Here is an 18,985-nt window from a genome sequence, read left to right on the forward strand (position 1 = left end):
CTTCTTTTTGTGCACCTGCACCGTCGTCACCTCCTCCCCCTCCTTCTGTTCGTAGTAACGTGCGTAACACAAACGGCCTCGTGTGCTTCGCGTTAAATCCGCGAGTACGGGCGTCGCTTCGATTTTTTTCTCCGCTATCCGGGGCGCAGGGACGAGAGGAAATCGGCCGCACGGGATCGGTGTCAAGTTTATCTCTCGCTTGGACGACGACGGAAAATAAAAGCGAAGGGTTAGCGTCGAGGGGGGGATCTCTCTCACGGCGGCATGGAGACACGCAGCGAGCCGAGGCGAACCCTTCGACAGCCTTCGGGCCTGTCGTTACGTAATCGAGACAAAGGATTGATTTCCCCGTGAAAGCCCGCGCCCCGTCGTCGCGTCCGCCGCTTTCTTTATTTATCCGTGCAGGAGCGTCGCAGGAGCGGGCGATACGACGCGCGCGAGGCGAGAAAGCTCTCGCGCGCGCCCATCAGCCCACGCGATATATTCCCTCTCATAATTTATTTAAATGACACCCGCTCTCTCTCCCTCTCTCTCTCTCTCTCTCTACGTAATTTTCGTCGCAATCTTAACTGCAGCGGAATCGATAGCAACCGTCCTTGTGCACGCGAAAATAGCGGCGACACGCGGACTCGCGGTACTACGAGAGAGAGAGAGAGACGCTTAAGGCCGTGTCGCAGCTTTTGCTTCCGCTGGGTTCGGCTTGGCGCGCCTTTCGCGAGTAGGAGCCGATGATCCATTCGGTCGATCACGCGAAAGTCCCGTCGACCGCAGCCCCACGGACCGTGATAACGCGTCCCGTTCGTAATCGAGCAGCGCGCGCGCCGATTCGCGTCACCCTTTTTCCCTCTTGACCCGCTACGTCGCTGCGATTGATCGACGCTTTCGGCGGTTTAAAGACGCGCCGAGAGCGCGTTTCGATGCGCAAATAGGAAATCTCCGCGGCTGGACAGACGCCAGCGGACCCCACGGCGCGGCGGCCGGTTAAGTCGCGGCGGATACCAGCGGAGATCGGGGAGTCCGAGCGAAAAAGGGACACACATACACACACACACACGCACGTGGCTCGACAGCTAATATTGACAAGAAAATTCTTTGAAAGGAGACTGAATAGAACAGTCGGCCGCTCAGGAGGATTCAGTCGTTGGCTTTAGATAATCATGTTCAAGGATATCCCAGTGGAAATTAAATTTATTTATATACTTATCTTTTTGTAACATGAACAGGAAGAAATTCCCTTTCTTGTACAAATAAAAGAAAATAATAGAAACAAGAAGCACATAAAGTGACGACGAGGACAAAGAAGAATAGAAAAAGAACTCACGGTATCTTATATTAAAAAAGAATGCATGTATGAGGCGAATATAGTTCTCCTTCCGATTGATCTGGGAGCACAGGCGAAAAAAGGGCACGCGAGGCTTCGACGGCTAATATTGACAAGAAAGTTCTTTGAAAGGGGACTGAATAGAATAGCCGGGAAGATTCAGTCGTTGGTTTAGATAATCACGGTCAAGGATATTCGAGTGGAAATTAAATTCGCGATATCTTATTAAAAAATAACGCATGCGTGCGAGACGAATATAGTATTCCGATTAATCTTGCGCGGGGAAAACATGTTTCAGAATGGACATTTCGTTTAATATAAGCAGGGACGCACATTTGCTCGCTGTCTTTCAAGATTTATCACTCGAATGCATTTGTGATTTTCTTCGGGGAAGAAGATGAAGAACTTATAGGCACTGTCGAGAAGATCACGACCACATGAATCCTACTGGTCAATGATGTGCATTATTTATACATACATGTGTGTATTTTTTTTAATTTAGCTCACTTTCTACGAAGAAGATGATACGTTCGAAATGTATGTCGCTCCTTGGATCTGGAATGTTCTAAATCGGCTAGATTTGCGACAAATTGGCTGCTGAGCCAAATCGCCCACTTGAAATCGAAGGATATTCATCACGAATTCCCGTTACTTTTTAAAATATTTCGTGCATATCTGGAAGCATCGGACTTCTTGTGGATCAAAAGAAGGTTTCTAAGTGGATATCACACAGATGCAAATGCTGAAGATGTGCGCAAAGGTCTCAAGAGTGCAGCCTCGTGTGCATTAATCTACTGGATAAAACCGAGTACTTACTCGATTGATTTTATCGCGACTTGCGTTAGATAAGGCCGCTCTAAAGCGCACCAAGTCGCTAAAGATGAAAATAATTTGCAAGATAAATGGCAAACAGGAAATGGCGGTGTACCGCGAGCCAAATAGGACGTACAGCTGGGAAATAAAACGAGAATACCCGGCAGCCTTAAGTAAATTCATCATTTCGGATTCCCTAATGTCGTAAAGAATTACAGTGCAAATATGCTAATGGCCTCCGTTCGGGGGACCGGGAAATTCTCTCTTCGGACCCGGCCGATGAGTTACTGTCTCGCATCGCTGTGTGTCTCGCGGCAAAAGTATGCCGAGCTTGTACTTCGGGAAAGTCGGTTACTTAAACCGTCCGGATATCGTACATTTTGTTCCCGTCGACCTTTCCTCCCGTAGGCTCCAAATTCTACAAATCCCCGGCTTCTTTGTGCATAGCTTAACGATTTCATGAGCACTTTGTACCTGCGGAGTTTTCCTCGAAACCTGAAACTTTACGTTAATGAAAAACGCCGATTTTGAGGGATTTCATGACGTAGCATCGGCAAAACATTTTTTTCCCACATTTCCTCAACCCTCCATGTGATTCGTGAATGATTTGGGGAACGATAAAAATTCGAATTGACTATAAATAATAAATTTTGATGGAATTATGAGTGAGGCTCGGAATTTCCATATAAAGATAGAGGTGATAAGGAGATTTTGTCTAAATAATAATAAATAAATCGAATTTGAAACGAAAAGAAAAAGAGGTCGGCGGGAACAGAACGCACGATTACGATTAAATAATGAAATAATAGTAATGTTTTTGCAGCGAGCATCGCTAAATCATTTTTCTTTGTGAACGACCACTCTTCAAGAATGCCAATTTACAGGGATTTTGTTTTCGTTCAACGCGTTCAAAAGTTACGAATTTTTTCCTTCGAGTAGAAAAATCATGTTTCTCTTCGTGTTTTCTTCAAAAAAAAAAAAGTTACAAATATTGAAGGTTAAACAAAGTTTATTGGTCCTTTTGACGCCATTTTTCCCAAAAATGTGAGCCAATAACCAAATTTGCAACGGATTCGTGATCGGCAGACGAAAAACTGTGTATTTACCTGACTCTTCGATCCCCCTGACCTTCAGTTTCGCTTCTACCTTCGTCTCTCGTTGCAGCATCTTGGAAACCTCTCTCATCTTCGCACACTGTGTTTCCGTGATTGAAAAAATCCCGCTTCTTGTCCCTCAATGCGCGCTTATCGACTCTCGTTTTCCGTCGGTCCAACGATTACGCTTCTAAATTGTTTCCCCACTCACGTTTTCCAGGCAGCGGGAAGACTAGTGTCATGGAGCGCGTGACGAACGTCTTCTGCGGCAGCGGCAGCGTCGCTTACATGAACTTGCAGAGCGCGAACAATGCGAACACAACGCCCGAGAAGCCCAGCCGGAGCGCCGTACAGACTATCAACAATATACCGGCGGGCAATAACAAGAGCTTGAATAATGTCACGCCGAGCAGAGGCAGGATACCCAGGAACAGGATGAAGAACGTCTTTCTGACCACCGGTGGCGCCGCTGGTACCGGCAGTACCGGCGGTACCGGCGACTACGTAGCGCCAACCACGCTGCAACAACTGATGCAGGACGAGAACTTTCTCTGCCGTTTTTTTCTTTACTTCAATGCAACAGAAAGAAGGATCTTGGCTCAGGTGCGCGCACCGATGACGAAATCGCTCCGTTTCGAGCCTGGTTCCGAAGTAAACGCACGAATCGCGATATTTGCCACCTTAGCGGAAGTGGAGCTTTTCTTAGATTTTCGCCGCTTAACGTCCACGACTTATCTAAACGACGTAAACATAGATCTCGCACGAAGAAATGTCGCGTCTTAAGTTGCATCTCAAAACGTGACAAGCGGTATTTGAAATCCTCTTAAAAGCGAGACGGAAAAAACAATTCCATTGGTGTAACTGAATTTTCCGTTGCCAACCAGACGAAAACATGGTTGTGAGGGTGGAAAGATTCGTAGTAGAAAGTTTCTGCGCAGCCAATTGCTCATGGTTGTCTCAAGCGAATTTTAACGCAGCTAAAAAAATATTCACACAAACGTCGCGATAACGGAAATGTAATTTCTCATCATCGAGTTTTCACCTGTAGTCCTTGTTCAGTCGTAGGAACCGAATTTCTCGTCCCGAATTCGCGGGTCTCAAATTTCCCGCGCGTTCATTTCGGCTCGAAGATTCACGATTTCGCGCATCATTCTGACTCGCCAGATCAGACTTAAACCAGGACTAAAATTTCGACTCGGGGTTTCTTCAAGAATTCCGAAAGATCCCAGGTAGCACAGTGACGTTAGAGGGCGTCATATGGACGTCAATATTGCCGTCAATACGCCCTCTGACGTCACTGTGCTACCTGGGATACATCTTAAAGATGTCTTATGCGTCGATTTTACGGCATTCTGCCGGGAACATAATACGCTATTACTGCGGTAAATACTGCGCCTTCGAGATAGAAATTACTTACTCACCGTTATCGCTGTACGCAGGTTTGCACCAAGTGGAGAGACGTTCTGTACGCGAGACCGCGTCTCTGGACGGGGTTGGTGCCGGTGGTGAGATGCCGCGAGGCCCGCGCTATGCCGCCCAGCTCGCGCACCCGACTCTATGCTTCCTTAGTAAGAAGAGGTTTCCACTCGTTAGTCCTCCTGGGCGCGGCTGATGAAGATATTCCCGAACTAACGCACGGTTTCCCATTGGCGCAGCGATACGTGCACTCATTGTCGTTGCGCTGCTGCGCGGTGACCGACAGGGGCCTCGAGGCTCTCTTGGATCACTTGCAGGTAAATCCGCTATGATTCATCCGCGCATTCTCCTCCGTGTGTCAGCTCGACTCGTGCGTTCCTCGCAGTATCGTACGGCGGTTAAGTGAAATCGGAAGTCGACATTTTTATGCTACTTTGACACATTTGAGGGGATAGTTCGCGTCTGGATGACCTATAGACTAATAAAACTTTACTTTGCCGATACCGGCACTCATTAATTTCCCTCTTGAACCTTTGACTCCACGGAATTTAATTTTAATGCTATTTTGAACGACCTATTTTTCAACTAAAATAGCGAAAATGGAAGTTTAAGACATCGTCGGAGTCGAATTATATTATTAGAATCGCGAAGCCGAATTTATTTCGTTATCTTAGCTCCATCTGTGTTGTATTTAAAGGCTTAACATAGAGCCAAAATTTCGACTCGAGACGTGAAGATCTTTTCTCAAGTTCTCAGGTTATCGTTATTATACTAAATTCGATATTGACTCTCCGTTACAACGAATAACCGCGCAACGCGCACTTATTCCGAAAAATTATCAAGTTGACGTCGCGCGAGAAGGATCCGTAAAAAAAAGATTTTACGCAATCTGAATAGCGGTGTCACTGCAGTGATACCGCTAAGAGCGATTTATCTCGCGATAGATTGTATTCCCCGACCAATAATAATGCGAATATACGAAAGGCCAATGACGAGATGCGTGTATGAATACCCTCCTATTGTCGGCCGGCTTTTATTCCAGCACAAAAAGCTCCATTTTATTCGGGCGGAAGTAGCTGTTTCATTCGAGGCGCGCGCGCAGTCCATCGCTAAGAAGCTCGTTAGCGGGATCCTCGACGTCGGCGTCGCGATACGAATCGACACGGGGACTCACAATTTGCTATTATTTTTAGGCTTTGTACGAGCTTGAATTGGCCGGCTGCAACGAGATAACGGAAGCCGGCCTGTGGGCTTGCCTCACCCCCAGAATAGTGTCGTTGTCCCTGTCGGATTGCATCAACGTCGCCGATGAGGCGGTCGGGGCGGTCGCCCAACTATTGCCGAGCCTCTACGAATTTTCCCTGCAGGCTTACCACGTCACCGATGCTGCGCTTGGTTACTTCAGTGCCAAACAGAGTAGCGCACTTAGCATCCTGAGACTGCAGTCTTGCTGGGAGCTCACCAATCATGGTGTAGTAAATATTGGTGAGCGTCGCTACACATCGATTTCCGCTGAGTACATCTTCATTATTCTTTCATCTTTTTTTTTTCATGTTTCCAAATTGGACAATTTTCACTTTTCATGAGTTCATGCTAGAGGAAAAGATTCGTATTCTGCTAACGGTTGATCGTGAATTTTCTTCCCTGGTATGGATATCACGAGAAATGAGTATTTTCTAATTTGGAAAGCATTTGGAAATGTTCACTTTTCATGTCGTAAGAAAACATTACATGATCGCTATCCAGATTTCGTTCCCGCGCTTTTTACTGAATTCTCGCGATATTTATATTATAAATCTGTGTTCTTTTGTTTATTTGTTTTTTTTTTCTTAACTACATATACATATCACATGACGGAGAAAAGATGTACGGACCAGTGGTTATATTTCATTGTCTTCGCAATTTATAGCGGGCTGTGTATTGTTATTGAATTATGGTTACTCAAGGATTACTACTCGCAAAATGCACGGGCAACTTGCCAATGTTAAGTTTCGTTCAGGACTCTGTGAACAGCAAAGGTAAACGAGATGTACAATGGTGATAGGCCGAAATTAAGACAGGTGCATACGGTGCTTGGGATTAAATTTAGAATTAAGGAACACAGCTTTATTTAGCTTTCAAGCTGTCACCGGTAGTTCAGTCTCGAGTTATATAGCGAGCGTACTGTAAAGTAAACGTGCGCAGTTCGCGAACGACAACCCGATATTATTATTTAGAAATGCCGCGAGATATTGCTTCAGTAATATTATTTTGTACCTTACATATTTACACTCACACCATCTTCTCGAGATCCGTTCAAGTTATACTTAATAAATAAATAGAACTAGATTCAATAATTAAAAATAAAATCAATGTGACGATTAGACGTCAAATTATGCGCTTGCTTCAAAAAGAAATTTAAATTTAAATTGCAAATCTGACGAATCAGTTTATTTTTTATTATTTCTCCATTCGCGAAAAGCAAAGATGATTTGGTATAATTAGATACACACTACATATATATGATTATACGCGTCATTCTTGTATCTTTTTTTATGATGTTTTAAAATAATGCCATTTTTCCGTGTTACACACATTGCGTGTAATTTATGAGGTGTTAAATTAATGTCTCCGCCTCTGTTTTAGTACATTCCTTGCCCAACCTGACTGTACTATCGCTTTCTGGATGCAGTAAAGTAACGGATGATGGTGTTGAATTAATCGCGGAAAACTTGCCAAGGCTTCGTTCTTTAGATCTGAGCTGGTGCTCAAGGATTACAGATTCAGCCTTAGAATATATTGCCTGTGATTTGAATAACTTAGAAGAGCTCACATTAGATAGGTGAGTGGAAGTTATTGGAATTATAAATCTCGAGACTACGATTTAGCGGCGAGTGTCTAGTCTGCCTAATAGATTGGCTCGTTGCATTCGCGTAAAATACAGAGGGACGTCGCGTTTCAATATCTCGCGGACAGGTATTATATCGTAAACGTATCAATGAAGTGAACAATTTCATAAGCGTTAGACTCACATCTTTCATCTCCGGGAATGTCAATTCCGTCTAAATCGAGGATCGAGTATCCGTCCGTTTCCAGGAGAAACCGTACGGCTCTTGAAGGGTATCCTCTAAGGATTTTTCAGTTACCTAACGACCACAAGTATTTACCCAGGCATTCTATTTGAGATCACGCACGTTACGTAACGCCGCTGACTCACATATGTTACAAAGTGTCAGAAAGTCGCGACGAGCCACAATTACTTTTGGCGAAACGGCTGTTCGCCGTGACATTAAATCCGCGCGCCTTGTCCGCTATTTCGTATTTCACTGACACTGGCTCGGCGTAATTTACGATATCGCATTCACGTTCCTCGCGTCATATAATTTCGTAGGTGTGTACACATCACGGATATTGGCGTCGGTTACATTTCCACGATGGTCTCACTGAGCGCCTTGTTCTTGAGGTGGTGTTCGCAACTTAGGGATTTCGGACTCCAACATCTTTGCGTCATGAGATCTCTGCAGGTGTTGTCCGTGGCAGGTAAGGTCGCATACCATGTGAATCATAATTTACGCAATCTCTCTTGCGCGGTACAATATTACGAATTGCACGATCAAGTTCACGTACTTCTCGGTCTGAACTAATCATCTAATTCAATAGAACGAACTTCTTTCATTTTTTTTTCTTGACTAAAGTAGAAACAAACATGTTAGATGTTGTTTAGCAGAGTTTATATTCAAAGAGAGAGAAATCGCTTTGCTTTTCCGGCGGATATCGCACGGAAACAATTCAATTATTCGATAGAATTTCTATTGAGAGGATTAAATTAATCCCAATATTAAACAAAATTCAATTTTCTCTGTCTCTCTAGGTTGCCCATTGCTCACGAGTGGTGGTTTATCTGGTCTGATACAGCTTCGGCACTTACACGAGTTAGAACTAACTAATTGTCCAGGAGCGTCGCGAGAACTGTTTGACTATTTGCGTGAACATATGCCGCGTTGCCTAATCATCGAATAAACGATGCTTAACGAGAATACGATATCGGCAAAGTAAGGTCCTCGATTCGAAGATTCGAACAGATGTATATGTGTGTGTGTGTGTGTGTGTGTGTGTGTGTGTGTGTGGAAAGTCAGGCGAGGGAAGCGTGTTAAACTTGCGAGTTTTCTTCAAAAACTCGGGTTTCGATCGCGCGGGATCTCGATTGTGCGCGAAAGTAATTCCGGACGAGAGCGGACGAGCGGAACGGAATAGAAAGCAATTGACGTCCAGATAACGAAAGAACGCTAAGTTTTTCCTCTCGTAATGGTCTAAGGAAACACTAGCCCTCGAACGTGCAAGATAATACAACTAATAACGCGCATAGACATTTTTAATACACTAACGTCCCGTGCACTTCCGTTCGTATTTTTTCATTCTGCCACGCAATCACGTCGGGCGAACGTACGAAAAAACAAAAAAAAACAAAAATACAAAAAAAAAGCTGAAAGGAGACTCTCACGCCCCGTTGTAATGATCTTGTACAGAGAATTGAATTCGATATTGTACATTAGAAGAGATTGATAGCGCGCATGCGCCCATCAGAAAGAAGAGATCGGTGACTTGTGGGTCCTTCTTTTTGCCTCCTAATAGTGTAGAAAGTCCGAGTAAGCATACGGCAAGAAACAACAGTTAGAACTGTGATAAATTTATATTGTACGTAATTCTGATTGGTTCTCGCGTACGTGTGTTCGAACGTCATCGGCTGCGCTTGGTCGCGCGGCGGGCGAAACGATTGAGAGTAGCTGTCGGGTTTTATTCGACGAATGTATATGTACGAATGCGCGTAACATTCGATTACATTCAATTCGTTCGGGCGCCGCTCGATCGTTGTCTCCGCCACATGTGGGCCGATCGACGCGCGCATTTGTCCCATTATTTGCGATTATAGCCGCAACACACTACGCATGTTGCTTGAAAGAAAGTACTTAGCGGGTATCGATTACACAGAACAGAAGCTAACATTCCAGCATTACGACATTACTCAGCACTCTATTCATGAAAACACATGATCCGTGTTGTTTGTTTGACGACTGCATACTGTAGGCAGAAACGCGTTTCAATTGTCACGAATTCACGACATTTACGTGGTAACATCGTCGTCCTCATCCATGTGTTAACTTTATATAGTATATACCTCGTGCAATCAGTGTTCTCTAAATTTAGAACTTTTCGCTAGCTATATAATTCTTTGTGGTTTTCCCGATTAAGTATATACATATGCGTATATATATATAAATATATATACATATAAATATATATATATATATATATTAATGTAACATAATTAGAAGAGAAGATATCTCGCGTGGTTTACCAAGTGGGTAAATGATAATTTTAATAATTTATTTATACCGCCATCGGTACGTCGTATTATGCCTTATCGGTACTGGCATATTAAACCGACTAAGTAACTCAGCGTACTATTATTTACAACTTAAGCAAGCGCGTTGTATTAATCGATGTACCAATCGATTTAATCGAGCGTTCGAGTTGCGCGAGAGCAATAGGATGCCAAAAGGATGTGTCTTTCTTAAGTTTGTCGCGCACCACTCGTCAGTAGCACGCAATAAACTCACTCGCAACTTACGATGCGGTACGATACACACGTCGGGTCTGTTCTTTGTCGCCGAATCAATGCGCATTTTCGGAACCTAAGACTTAAATCTGATATATAGCTGGGACTTCGTGTAAAAAGGAGGGAAAGAAGTAGAATTAATGTCAGATAGTGCAGCCAGTTCAGCTGTGAAGAACAGATACCTATCGTGCGCCCCGTTCACCATGATAAAATCCATCCTTGAAGTAATTTCGGCCAGAACTCGCCGTAACTCTTATGTGATATATTGATGATTATGGTTGTAGCGTGGTAAATCTAATTTGTTATTCCATTCAACTCAATTAGACAGTCTATCCTTTTTCCCAAAGCAATCCGATAATCACGAGCAAATATAATTTCTACGTGTTGTCACATGTTTAGCACATATAACACCTTTGTATATATTGTACAAATTATATCTGATAATTCTGTTATCAATCAAAACCGAACGTAAATATATCTGCACAGGCGAAATTGTATTTGGAGAGTGGAGTCACATTGTGAAATACTACGATCACAGACGCAACATTTAATGACGACACACGATAATATGATGGAATGTGCTGTGAAATAAAAATTTATTGACCAAACTAAATCTAGCACTTTAATAATATGTTTATCTTAAGACTTTATTAATATATAAAACAAATTATGCATTTTCCCACCAGGAAAGTACACCTAGACCTGGTTCATCAATGGATCCCTATAGGATATATCAGTATTTATATAGTGCAAAAGTAAAACACTATATTAATTAATATAAATATATATATATATTTTTTTTTTAACGTTTGACTCTCTGTACTTACGTGTAAAATGTATGGTGGGATCTTATTGGGGGGATTGGTTTCTTGCTTCTCAACTGCATCAGGTGGCTTGGGTAACTCTTCCGTAAAGATCTCATTCACTACTCGGAATCTGATCATCTCATCTAAAATTTAATAATGCAACTTTACTACTTCTGTGCAACATTAATCTTAGCCTTTTGCATATGCAAGGAATATACCTGCATCCATAAATAAATCGTGTGTTTCTCCGTCATCAGTCTTATATTCCCATACCCACACTTGATCCATCTGATCAAAACGTGATGGATGTTGTAGTTTGTGAGGTGGTATGATTATATCTTCAAAGAATCCTAATGTGACTGTAACAGAATAGAAAGTAGGTAACAAAATTATGCTAAATTAAGTGACACGATCCAATTCTTACCATGTATACCGTCAGCGCTACAACTACGAATTCTTCCTATTAATATCTCCTCCATAAATGGACGGAACACAACAAAACGAAACGATACGTTTGTATGAGAAGCTCCATCCCCTGGGAAAATGTGGGATTCTTCGATTTTTGTGATGTCGTATAGTATAATGCAAAGGCCTACATTTATGTACACCTATTTGATAACATTTATTTTAATTCTATCGGCAAGGAACAAGTATGTATTAATTATTTAAGGATCACTTACTTTGTTAACAAGCTTTCTATTCAATTCATCCGCGATCACATCGTTTAATTTCTCTTTGAAGCTGCTTGGCGGTGTCCTCACCGTGTCTTTTAAATCAGCAAGTATAAACATTATGCTTGTTTTAACTTTTCAATGGTTCCACACTTCTAACCTTAAACGATAGAATATTTCCTCAAAATAGTCAACGAAATATATTCTGTTTTAAAATATGTAAAATTGAGAATTGTTAAAAGATTACTTTTATCTCAAATATCTTACATCTTTTACATTTGTAAAATATATAAATCTTTACACATGATTTGTACGCACATGTACACAAAATAACATTACGAACGCATAGTTAACGCGTACTTAACCCTGAAGCGGATGCAGCGTTGCAGAATTAAAAAGATCCACTTGAATTCGCTACAAATGTTTCGAAGCCGTTTAGACCAATCATATTCTTTCTTTAAGCGCTACAAGGCGTTTGCAGCTTTAAGTGGACCTTACCCACTATCTATAGTTCAATATATCCAATGAGCATATTGTTTTTCTAAAAGAGCTGCACGCTCATTGGATATCGCATATTGCGTATTGCATATCACATATCCGGTCTGGTCTGCAAGAATATTCAAGCAAAATTGCGAAATTAGGGCTAACTTTCAACCTCAGGTTTCTATCTGATGCGGCAATAGAAAACAAGTAAGCGTGCGCGAATTTATCTGAAATGGACGTTGTTAAATCGATCTTAGGAGACAAAGGAACAGAATCCGATCCAAGTAAGACCACTAAAGTTCACAAAGATGTGGAGCTCGACATTGATCTGGGAACACTACTTGCGACTGATTATAATACTTTGGACGTAAAGACTCTCAGGTGATCTAACCTCAATTTCACACACATGTTCCAATTGCTCTATACTAGTCTGATTCACAAATTTATAACCAATTAATATATTCATACTCTATTATATTTAGGTCAAAGCCAAATTCATATTTAAAAACCTTGACGAGAGATAATGTGCAATTATTGATCAATAAAATCTGGGAGCTACCAGTCGAACGATTGGAAGATGCCATAGTGGCTAAATTGCCCAAACCTGAATATGTATTGCCGCGTTCGCTTGCCATTCCAAAACCTAAACCCCTAACAAAGTGGCAACAATTTGCTAAAGAGAAGGGAATACAAACGAAGAAGAAGGGTAGATCTAAACTAAAATGGGATAAAGAATTAAAGGTAATGTCTATATTTGAAGTTTCTATGTTATATTTAACAATTAAGTGGTTAGATTGTGTGCAAAAACATCATGACAAAGCCTAATTAATCCTTACTTTTTTTTTCTCTCGGGTTTAAGAAATGGGTTCCTACATATGGTTATGAACGAGCAAAGGCTCAGGAACAGAAAGAATGGTTGATAGAGACCAAGGATAATGCTAATCCGAATGATGATCCATTTACCAAGGCTAAGGAAGCTAAGCAAGAAAGACAGTCGAAAAATGAATTACAGAGACTTCGTAACATAGCTAGGTCTAAGAACATCAAATTACCAAGAGTTGGTCTACCAACCAGAGATCATTTCCCGAGCTCTCACCAACTTTCCGAAGCTCTGACAGTAGCACGTACATCAACAGCTTCTGTGGGAAAATTCCAGCCTAGGTATATTTCTCGTTTTATCATTTATATATATATTTTTTAATATATTTCTAATATAGGAACAGAAAACAAACCTAATATTTTTCCGCAGGCTGCCAAAAGAGAAAGATGCAAAAGGAATTGCTAAGGAGGTGCCAGGAATGAAAAGGAAACGGAAAGCACCTCCATTAAATGCCGTTGATGAAAAACGTCAAAACAAAGGATTAGTGGATAACATATTGAACAAGAGGAAAGTTCTTCGTGATCATTTAACAAGAGAAGGAATTGCAGAGTAAGTTTTTATCTTGTATAGATTCTATATACAGGATGAGTCACTTGAAACATCCGAATAACATCTATAGTTTTGGAAATAAGAAGAAATACTTGAAGTAAAAATTGTTTGGTATTAGGAGTGATATATTTTAATAAAAAAGAAGTCTTAAGCGACTCATCCTGTGTACTAACATAATTTGCAATATTTAATATATTTATATTATTAGAATAAAGCAAACTGAGAGAAACGACAGGAAGAAAAAGAAGAAAACTGGCGCCTCAAAACACAATAAAAACGCTAAAAAACCGAAAGCAGGCAAAGGCAAACGTGATTTGCACGCGAAAGTTGGTGGCAGAAAGCGACGATAAATAAGAAATGCTTATGATAATTGTATGTTAAAGGATAATAAATGCTTTAAATGTGTGTTCTCAATTAATGAAGTAGTTTCTAAGCCACTTTTAGATGCACTCTTATTTTTAAAAGAAAGTTCAGAATATGAACTTAGGTGTTGACTAATGAAATTATAAATATTCTAGTAAATTCGTTCATTTTTGTCATTTTCACCTCTTGAAAATCGTAGCAGCCCTTCTATGCACCCACCCTTAAACTATGCTGTCGCCTAAGTTATTGCGAACACCGCTATCTACCGGTTATTCTAGAATGCACAATCAAAGAATTGGTTGGTCGATGTCCCTTTTTGCCGACGGAAGATTAAAAGATATGTTAAAAAAAATTAAGGACCTCAAGCTATAAAATATTTCTACAATCAGTTTATTATGATGATTTTGCCGATATTGCAAACAGTATAGCTAAAGAGTGCGATACTTTCCAAACAAGAGGCCGGACGAGCTTTCCATTTCTCAGTAGTAAGGTTAAGCGGTAATAAAATCTATTTGCATCGAATTGGGAAATAATTATTGACACGGAGCTTTACCGAGTTTGAAAGTACAGAGTAAATAATTGGTTTGAAAAAGGAGGAATCATACATCAACTCCTTGGTCGAACATCGCCTATTCCTAATGATTATTGCGCATGGATGTGTTTGTGAAATGTGACGTCCGTGGCTCGGCATCGTTGTCAATGGCATGTGCGGAATTTATTCGAACGATAGTTTCAATGATGTCTCAGCAACGGGATTGAACGCAATGGGGAAGGATGTTGAAATTGGCGATAGACGTTAAGTCGCTGTAGAACGTTAAGGGGGCATAGCGTAATATTCGAAGAGATCATCGCGGGAGCGTCGGAAGGAACGAAGTTGCAGGTTACGTACTGTTTGGCACCACCATGGCACAGTCAACAACAAGCGGAACTTCCTCGCGGCGATACATGAGGGAACACGATGTGCCGTCCACATCACGGTACGTGGACAGCGAATGGGAGTCCAAAGAGGTAATTCCTTCAGATTGTATATCCTGTTGTGTTACATTTCTACCATGACCAGGTCACAGTATCCCCCATGTAGCTTATACAGTTGCACCATATTTATTTGTGCATTTCACAACGTATCTTAACGAACAGGCCTTACGACAGAGAGAACTGGAGGAAGCAAGAGCACGCGCGGCACAGATGGAGAAGACAATGCGATGGTGGTCGGATTGTACCGCTAATTGGCGTGAGAAGTGGAGTAAGGTTCGGAATGAAAGGAACATGGCCAGAGAAGAGGTGAAGGTTCTCAGAGCGAAATTAGAGATTGCGGTGAAGGATGCTAATACCTTCAAGCATGAGTCGCAGGAGATGGAGCTGCAAAATGAACAGCTGAAGAAAGAAATGGAGAAGATACATATGATACTATTGAAGCACGCCGGACAATTTGACCAACAGATCTTCACTGTCTTAGAGTCGGATCCACATCTGAGAACCACCTTTGGGTTAGATGAGCAATTAGAGTTTTATAATAACGTCGAGCCCAGTGATATGTTAAGTGTTCAAAAGGACTTGATGTCCTGTAAAAATTCGCACGAAGCTCCGAGCGTTGCTTCGAGCAGTCATAACATCTTGCCAGGTAGAGTCATCGAGGAGTACGTCTTGCAAGGTGCGGTGCCAAAGCATGCTGTAGAATTATACAAGGAAAGCTCTAGTAATTTGTTAGATAAAAACGTCACGAAACTAGTCGCCAATAATAGTGCCATGAAGGACGCACCGGGGAAACAGCAATTAAATTCGTACAATGAAGAGTCGTTGAGCCAGAAAATGTCAGCGTTGCAGCTGAAATTGGAAGAAGCGACGAAAACCATTTCCGTGGAGAGAGAGTAAGTCTGCGTGAGAGTTAACGTATGAATATAACTTTGTATCGAGCACAACCGATTTTAGTTATAGAATATATTAATTTCAACATTATTGTGTGATATATCGACTCAGTGGAATTTATCTTCTCTTTCCTGTTAGAGAGAAGAATTCTTTACATCATACTGTGGAGAAACTGAAAGCCGAGATCAAACAATTGAGGGAACAGTGCGATGAATTGCACGAAAGTAGAGCCGACGCGATGAGAGAGTTATTGGATTTGAAAGAACGTTTCCAGATTGAGCTCAGTGACGCACAGGCTGACTTGATGGACGAGACGATCGACGGAGAGGGCATGGACCGTCGTTTGAATGAATTGAGAGCCGAAGTAAGCGATCCGTGCTGTATTGATTGTACCGATTCATTTGATCGACACTATTGATTCACACTCTCTATAAACTTCCTCGTGCACCCGCAGCTTGATTCCTCACAAAGAAACTACGACACTCGACATTCGTTGAAAGATGCAATTTGCTTTCCAATTTGCCACTGCGCGTTGATATAATGTTACTTGATAAACGTTTTCACATTTTACAAACAAATTTAGCTGGAGAAGCTTCAGACTGAAAATGCAGTGGAGTGGGACAAACGGGAGAAACTGGAGACTGCGAAGATTTCTCTGGAACGAGAGAACAAACGGCTGCGGCTCAAGATACACGATCTGCAAGAGAGAATAGATTCACGACGGCCACGTCCGGTGTCTACGGCTGATACGGATACGAGGCAACTGCAGCAAGAACTCATCGTTCGTAATATGGTTCGTATCGTGTGGCTGACATTGCGAATCAAGCGCACTCACGGGATTATCATTTCGCGATGGTCGCAGGTGTTGCTCGAAGTGAAGCAATATCAGACTATACTGAAGCAATCCCTGGCGGAGAAAAGCACGGAATTATCGCATGCGATGAGACGGTCCGAGCAGTACGAGGCGGAGGTGAAGCGAGTGAGAGGCAGAGTCGAGGAGTTGAAGAAAGAGCTGGTCGCTGCTCAGGACGAGGTCGACGCTGCCACGAACAGCTTACGAAAATTGCAACGGGCGAACGAGGATCTCATGGAACAACTGGAATCCGCAAATGTGCAATTGGAGCATTTTAGAAACAGGTGAGCGAGATCTCATCTCTCGAAGTCGAAGTTCCATCCGTATTTTGATTTTCTACAGTGGATCTGAAGAGAGATCGTTTTATTAGCAATAGTGAGTCGTGTACAGCGGATGCCGGAATAGAACAAATAGAGGAAGAAAAGTTCCAAGCTAACAATTCCGATGAATCCGCGGAGGGTATGTTACTAATTTAGTCGATGCGCTTAAGTGTCGCAGCTTTTGAATGGCAAGACAAATGGCAACTAATGGCTTCTGCAGTACGTCAAAATTCAATTTGTTATTTTATTTAATTAAGATGATATTGCTGCTTATTCATAAAAATGGTGTTGAATGCAGAGAAGAAAGAGAAAACTTGTATTGTTTCAGTCTGCGATAAACCGAAAGCCTAGTATTCGCTCGTGTTGATGGCAACGACTTGCTTGATCCAGGTAAACGAAAATGCAAATCGGATGGGTGATATGCTAGCGGGCCTAAGGTATTTAACGACATAATTTTATTTTTGGACGTTTAACGACATAACGGATCGATAGATATAAGTGCTGCGTTCGGCGGAGAAAGCAGCTTTGCAACTGTTGCAAAGCTGCTTTCCCTGTCGAATGTAGCTATTGCTTCGGCGTTTGAATAATCAAATTGTACACGTAGAAAATAGATAGATACGTAGAATACGATATGAACGTCGTGAGTGCCTATTATGGTATTTAACAACTAATTTAAAACATCAGTACTTCCAGTAGCGTATATGTACATGTGTATAGACAACTGATAGTGCATTAATATAAGGTATAAATTTAATCGTTTGTCGATCGATAAAGGTCCGTCTACATCTATTGTAAATGTCAGTCATAACTGGTCGTTGGATGCTGCCGTAAAAAATCATCAGAAAAATTGGCTGAACTTCGACTGACTTCGATTTTGTACGATGCTTGCCTGGCTTTGCAACGATTTCTTTCCATATTACTACTATGACCGGTTTTACGATAGATGTACATACGACATTCGTTAACAAATACGCAAAAAATTTAAATTTTTCTCTTTAAAACGCTCGTATCACATTTTCGAATCAAATAATTTTTCGTTCTGAAAACTCAACTGAAAGACGAAGTTTGAAATTGAGCGGTCGCCATTTTTCGTTTAACTCGAAATCATAACGAAAGTTAACGACAACATTAATATAGCTAATGTGATTAAAAACTAGAGACTTCAAGCTTTAAAGTGCTTCTTAAACGATCTCCATAGCGTCATTTTTACAAAAGTTATAGCTTGTTGAATTTCGCCTATGTTTTTCATTATAATGGATAGTACGTCTGGCCAACCCTTGAGTCATGCTACTTGAAAAAAAATAGAAATATTTCCGACTCCATCGTTTAGTCATATCACGACCCCAATTTCTTATAAAGTATAGTGGCGACTCGTAACGGGGATTTTGGAACTAAATTACGGAAATAACGGGTCTAATAATTCTGTAAACCCGTTATTTCTGCAATGGGTACATTATTAATGCATCTTGAGGAAATTTAAACACAGATCTGTTTCCTTCAGTTGCACTTTCTACATTTTTCTCTACTCGATCTCGAAACCTCAATATTTCATCTTAAGCATAGAAAGTGTAACTAAAACAGATGTGTATTTTGATGTTTACAATCCAAATATAAAAGATAGACTTGCTGTTCTCCATCGTGGGAGGAGTAATAAAGCCTTAAAGTAGCCCTAGTATAAGGCACCGTCTATATTCTTCTTATGTCAGTAGTCGTGCAGTATTTACTGCTTATACTCGATTTATATATACTCAAACGTGAAACTGTGTTCATCTTCATCGTTATACTTTCTGTAGATACTCATTTCATCGTCATTCATATATTCGTTTTTTTACTTTTATAAATTATAAACGTAAACGTCTCACTTTCATTTCTCATTTACGCGCCTTTTGTAAACAGTTCATATCTCGCGTTTATTGTTTTATATGTATTTTTTTTTTTTTTTTTTTTTCCCTAA

General features: G+C 41.3%; 4 protein-coding genes and 1 long non-coding RNA gene across 13 annotated transcripts in view; 3 read left to right on the top strand and 2 right to left on the bottom strand.

The window, feature by feature from the left end:
• The window catches only part of LOC106750447, an 8,128-nt gene extending 4,700 nt beyond the window's left edge, over positions 1–3,428 (bottom strand). Inside the window, exon 1 of the long non-coding RNA XR_001374944.1 lies at positions 3,241–3,428. This is a non-coding gene — a long non-coding RNA (uncharacterized LOC106750447). The remainder of the gene's footprint in view (positions 1–3,240) is intronic.
• Positions 1–10,251, top strand: part of LOC106750443 (F-box/LRR-repeat protein 16) — an 11,936-nt gene extending 1,685 nt beyond the window's left edge. The window contains exons 2-7 of the mRNA XM_014630806.1: positions 3,449–3,831; positions 4,668–4,961; positions 5,838–6,129; positions 7,270–7,465; positions 8,015–8,163; positions 8,495–10,251. Coding sequence (XP_014486292.1) covers positions 3,449–3,831; positions 4,668–4,961; positions 5,838–6,129; positions 7,270–7,465; positions 8,015–8,163; positions 8,495–8,643 — 1,463 coding nt within the window. The 3' untranslated portion in view covers positions 8,644–10,251. The remainder of the gene's footprint in view (positions 1–3,448; positions 3,832–4,667; positions 4,962–5,837; positions 6,130–7,269; positions 7,466–8,014; positions 8,164–8,494) is intronic.
• A 568-nt stretch (positions 10,252–10,819) lies between these two features.
• LOC106750445 (DNA-directed RNA polymerase III subunit RPC8) lies at positions 10,820–12,122 on the bottom strand. Of its 4 annotated transcripts, none has more exons than XM_014630811.1 (6): positions 12,036–12,122; positions 11,727–11,872; positions 11,471–11,654; positions 11,265–11,405; positions 11,068–11,189; positions 10,820–10,961 (listed from the first exon to the last, which is right to left on the bottom strand). In XM_014630811.1, exons 2-6 carry the CDS (start codon positions 11,835–11,837, stop codon positions 10,908–10,910), a joined length of 612 nt encoding a protein of 203 aa, XP_014486297.1. In that variant the 5' UTR covers positions 11,838–11,872; positions 12,036–12,122; the 3' UTR covers positions 10,820–10,907. The 4 variants fall into 4 exon arrangements, with proteins under 4 accessions (XP_014486297.1, XP_014486296.1, XP_014486295.1 ...); XM_014630810.1 differs by having other exon boundaries at positions 11,727–11,877; positions 12,036–12,100; XM_014630809.1 differs by having other exon boundaries at positions 11,985–12,096.
• A 170-nt stretch (positions 12,123–12,292) lies between these two features.
• LOC106750444 (ribosome biogenesis regulatory protein homolog) lies at positions 12,293–14,047 on the top strand. The gene is made up of 5 exons (XM_014630807.1): positions 12,293–12,581; positions 12,683–12,941; positions 13,060–13,361; positions 13,450–13,629; positions 13,838–14,047. The coding sequence occupies exons 1-5, from the start codon at positions 12,433–12,435 to the stop codon at positions 13,977–13,979; spliced, it is 1,032 nt and encodes a 343-aa protein (XP_014486293.1). The 5' UTR covers positions 12,293–12,432; the 3' UTR covers positions 13,980–14,047.
• Positions 14,048–14,318: 271 nt separating this feature from the next.
• Positions 14,319–18,968, top strand: LOC106750468 (coiled-coil domain-containing protein 102A). Of its 6 annotated transcripts, none has more exons than XR_001374945.1 (7): positions 14,319–15,000; positions 15,130–15,860; positions 15,997–16,222; positions 16,442–16,651; positions 16,721–16,995; positions 17,082–17,250; positions 17,360–18,968. XR_001374945.1 is itself a non-coding variant. In XM_014630843.1 (7 exons), the coding sequence occupies exons 1-7, from the start codon at positions 14,896–14,898 to the stop codon at positions 17,380–17,382; spliced, it is 1,653 nt and encodes a 550-aa protein (XP_014486329.1). In that variant the 5' UTR covers positions 14,319–14,895; the 3' UTR covers positions 17,383–18,968. The 6 variants fall into 6 exon arrangements, 5 of the variants coding, with proteins under 5 accessions (XP_014486329.1, XP_014486330.1, XP_014486328.1 ...); XM_014630843.1 differs by having other exon boundaries at positions 17,088–17,170; XM_014630844.1 differs by having other exon boundaries at positions 15,142–15,860; positions 17,082–17,170.
• Positions 18,969–18,985: the final 17 nt, after the last annotated feature.

The sequence above is a fragment of the Dinoponera quadriceps genome, unplaced genomic scaffold (genome assembly GCF_001313825.1).
Source record: "Dinoponera quadriceps isolate SergipeBrazil2010 unplaced genomic scaffold, ASM131382v1 scaffold5784, whole genome shotgun sequence".
Taxonomy (NCBI): domain Eukaryota; kingdom Metazoa; phylum Arthropoda; class Insecta; order Hymenoptera; family Formicidae; genus Dinoponera; species Dinoponera quadriceps.

Excerpts from the sequence above, each read along its gene's own strand:
- LOC106750444 (XM_014630807.1), top strand. The coding sequence starts at position 12,433 with ATGGACGTTGTTAAATCGATCTTAGGAGACAAAGGAACAGAATCCGAT. Across the intron at positions 12,942-13,059 it reads AATGGGATAAAGAATTAAAG|AAATGGGTTCCTACATATGG; the intron begins GTAATGTCTATA and ends CTCGGGTTTAAG. Across the intron at positions 13,362-13,449 it reads GTGGGAAAATTCCAGCCTAG|GCTGCCAAAAGAGAAAGATG; the intron begins GTATATTTCTCG and ends ATTTTTCCGCAG.
- LOC106750445 (XM_014630811.1), bottom strand. The coding sequence starts at position 11,837 with ATGTTTATACTTGCTGATTTAAAAGACACGGTGAGGACACCGCCAAGC. Across the intron at positions 11,406-11,470 it reads TAGCGCTGACGGTATACATG|TCACATTAGGATTCTTTGAA; the intron begins GTAAGAATTGGA and ends ATTCTGTTACAG. Across the intron at positions 11,190-11,264 it reads CGATTTATTTATGGATGCAG|ATGAGATGATCAGATTCCGA; the intron begins GTATATTCCTTG and ends ATTAAATTTTAG.
- LOC106750468 (XM_014630842.1), top strand. The coding sequence starts at position 14,896 with ATGGCACAGTCAACAACAAGCGGAACTTCCTCGCGGCGATACATGAGG. Across the intron at positions 15,001-15,129 it reads GCGAATGGGAGTCCAAAGAG|GCCTTACGACAGAGAGAACT; the intron begins GTAATTCCTTCA and ends CTTAACGAACAG. Across the intron at positions 17,171-17,359 it reads TTCCGATGAATCCGCGGAGG|TCTGCGATAAACCGAAAGCC; the intron begins GTATGTTACTAA and ends GTATTGTTTCAG.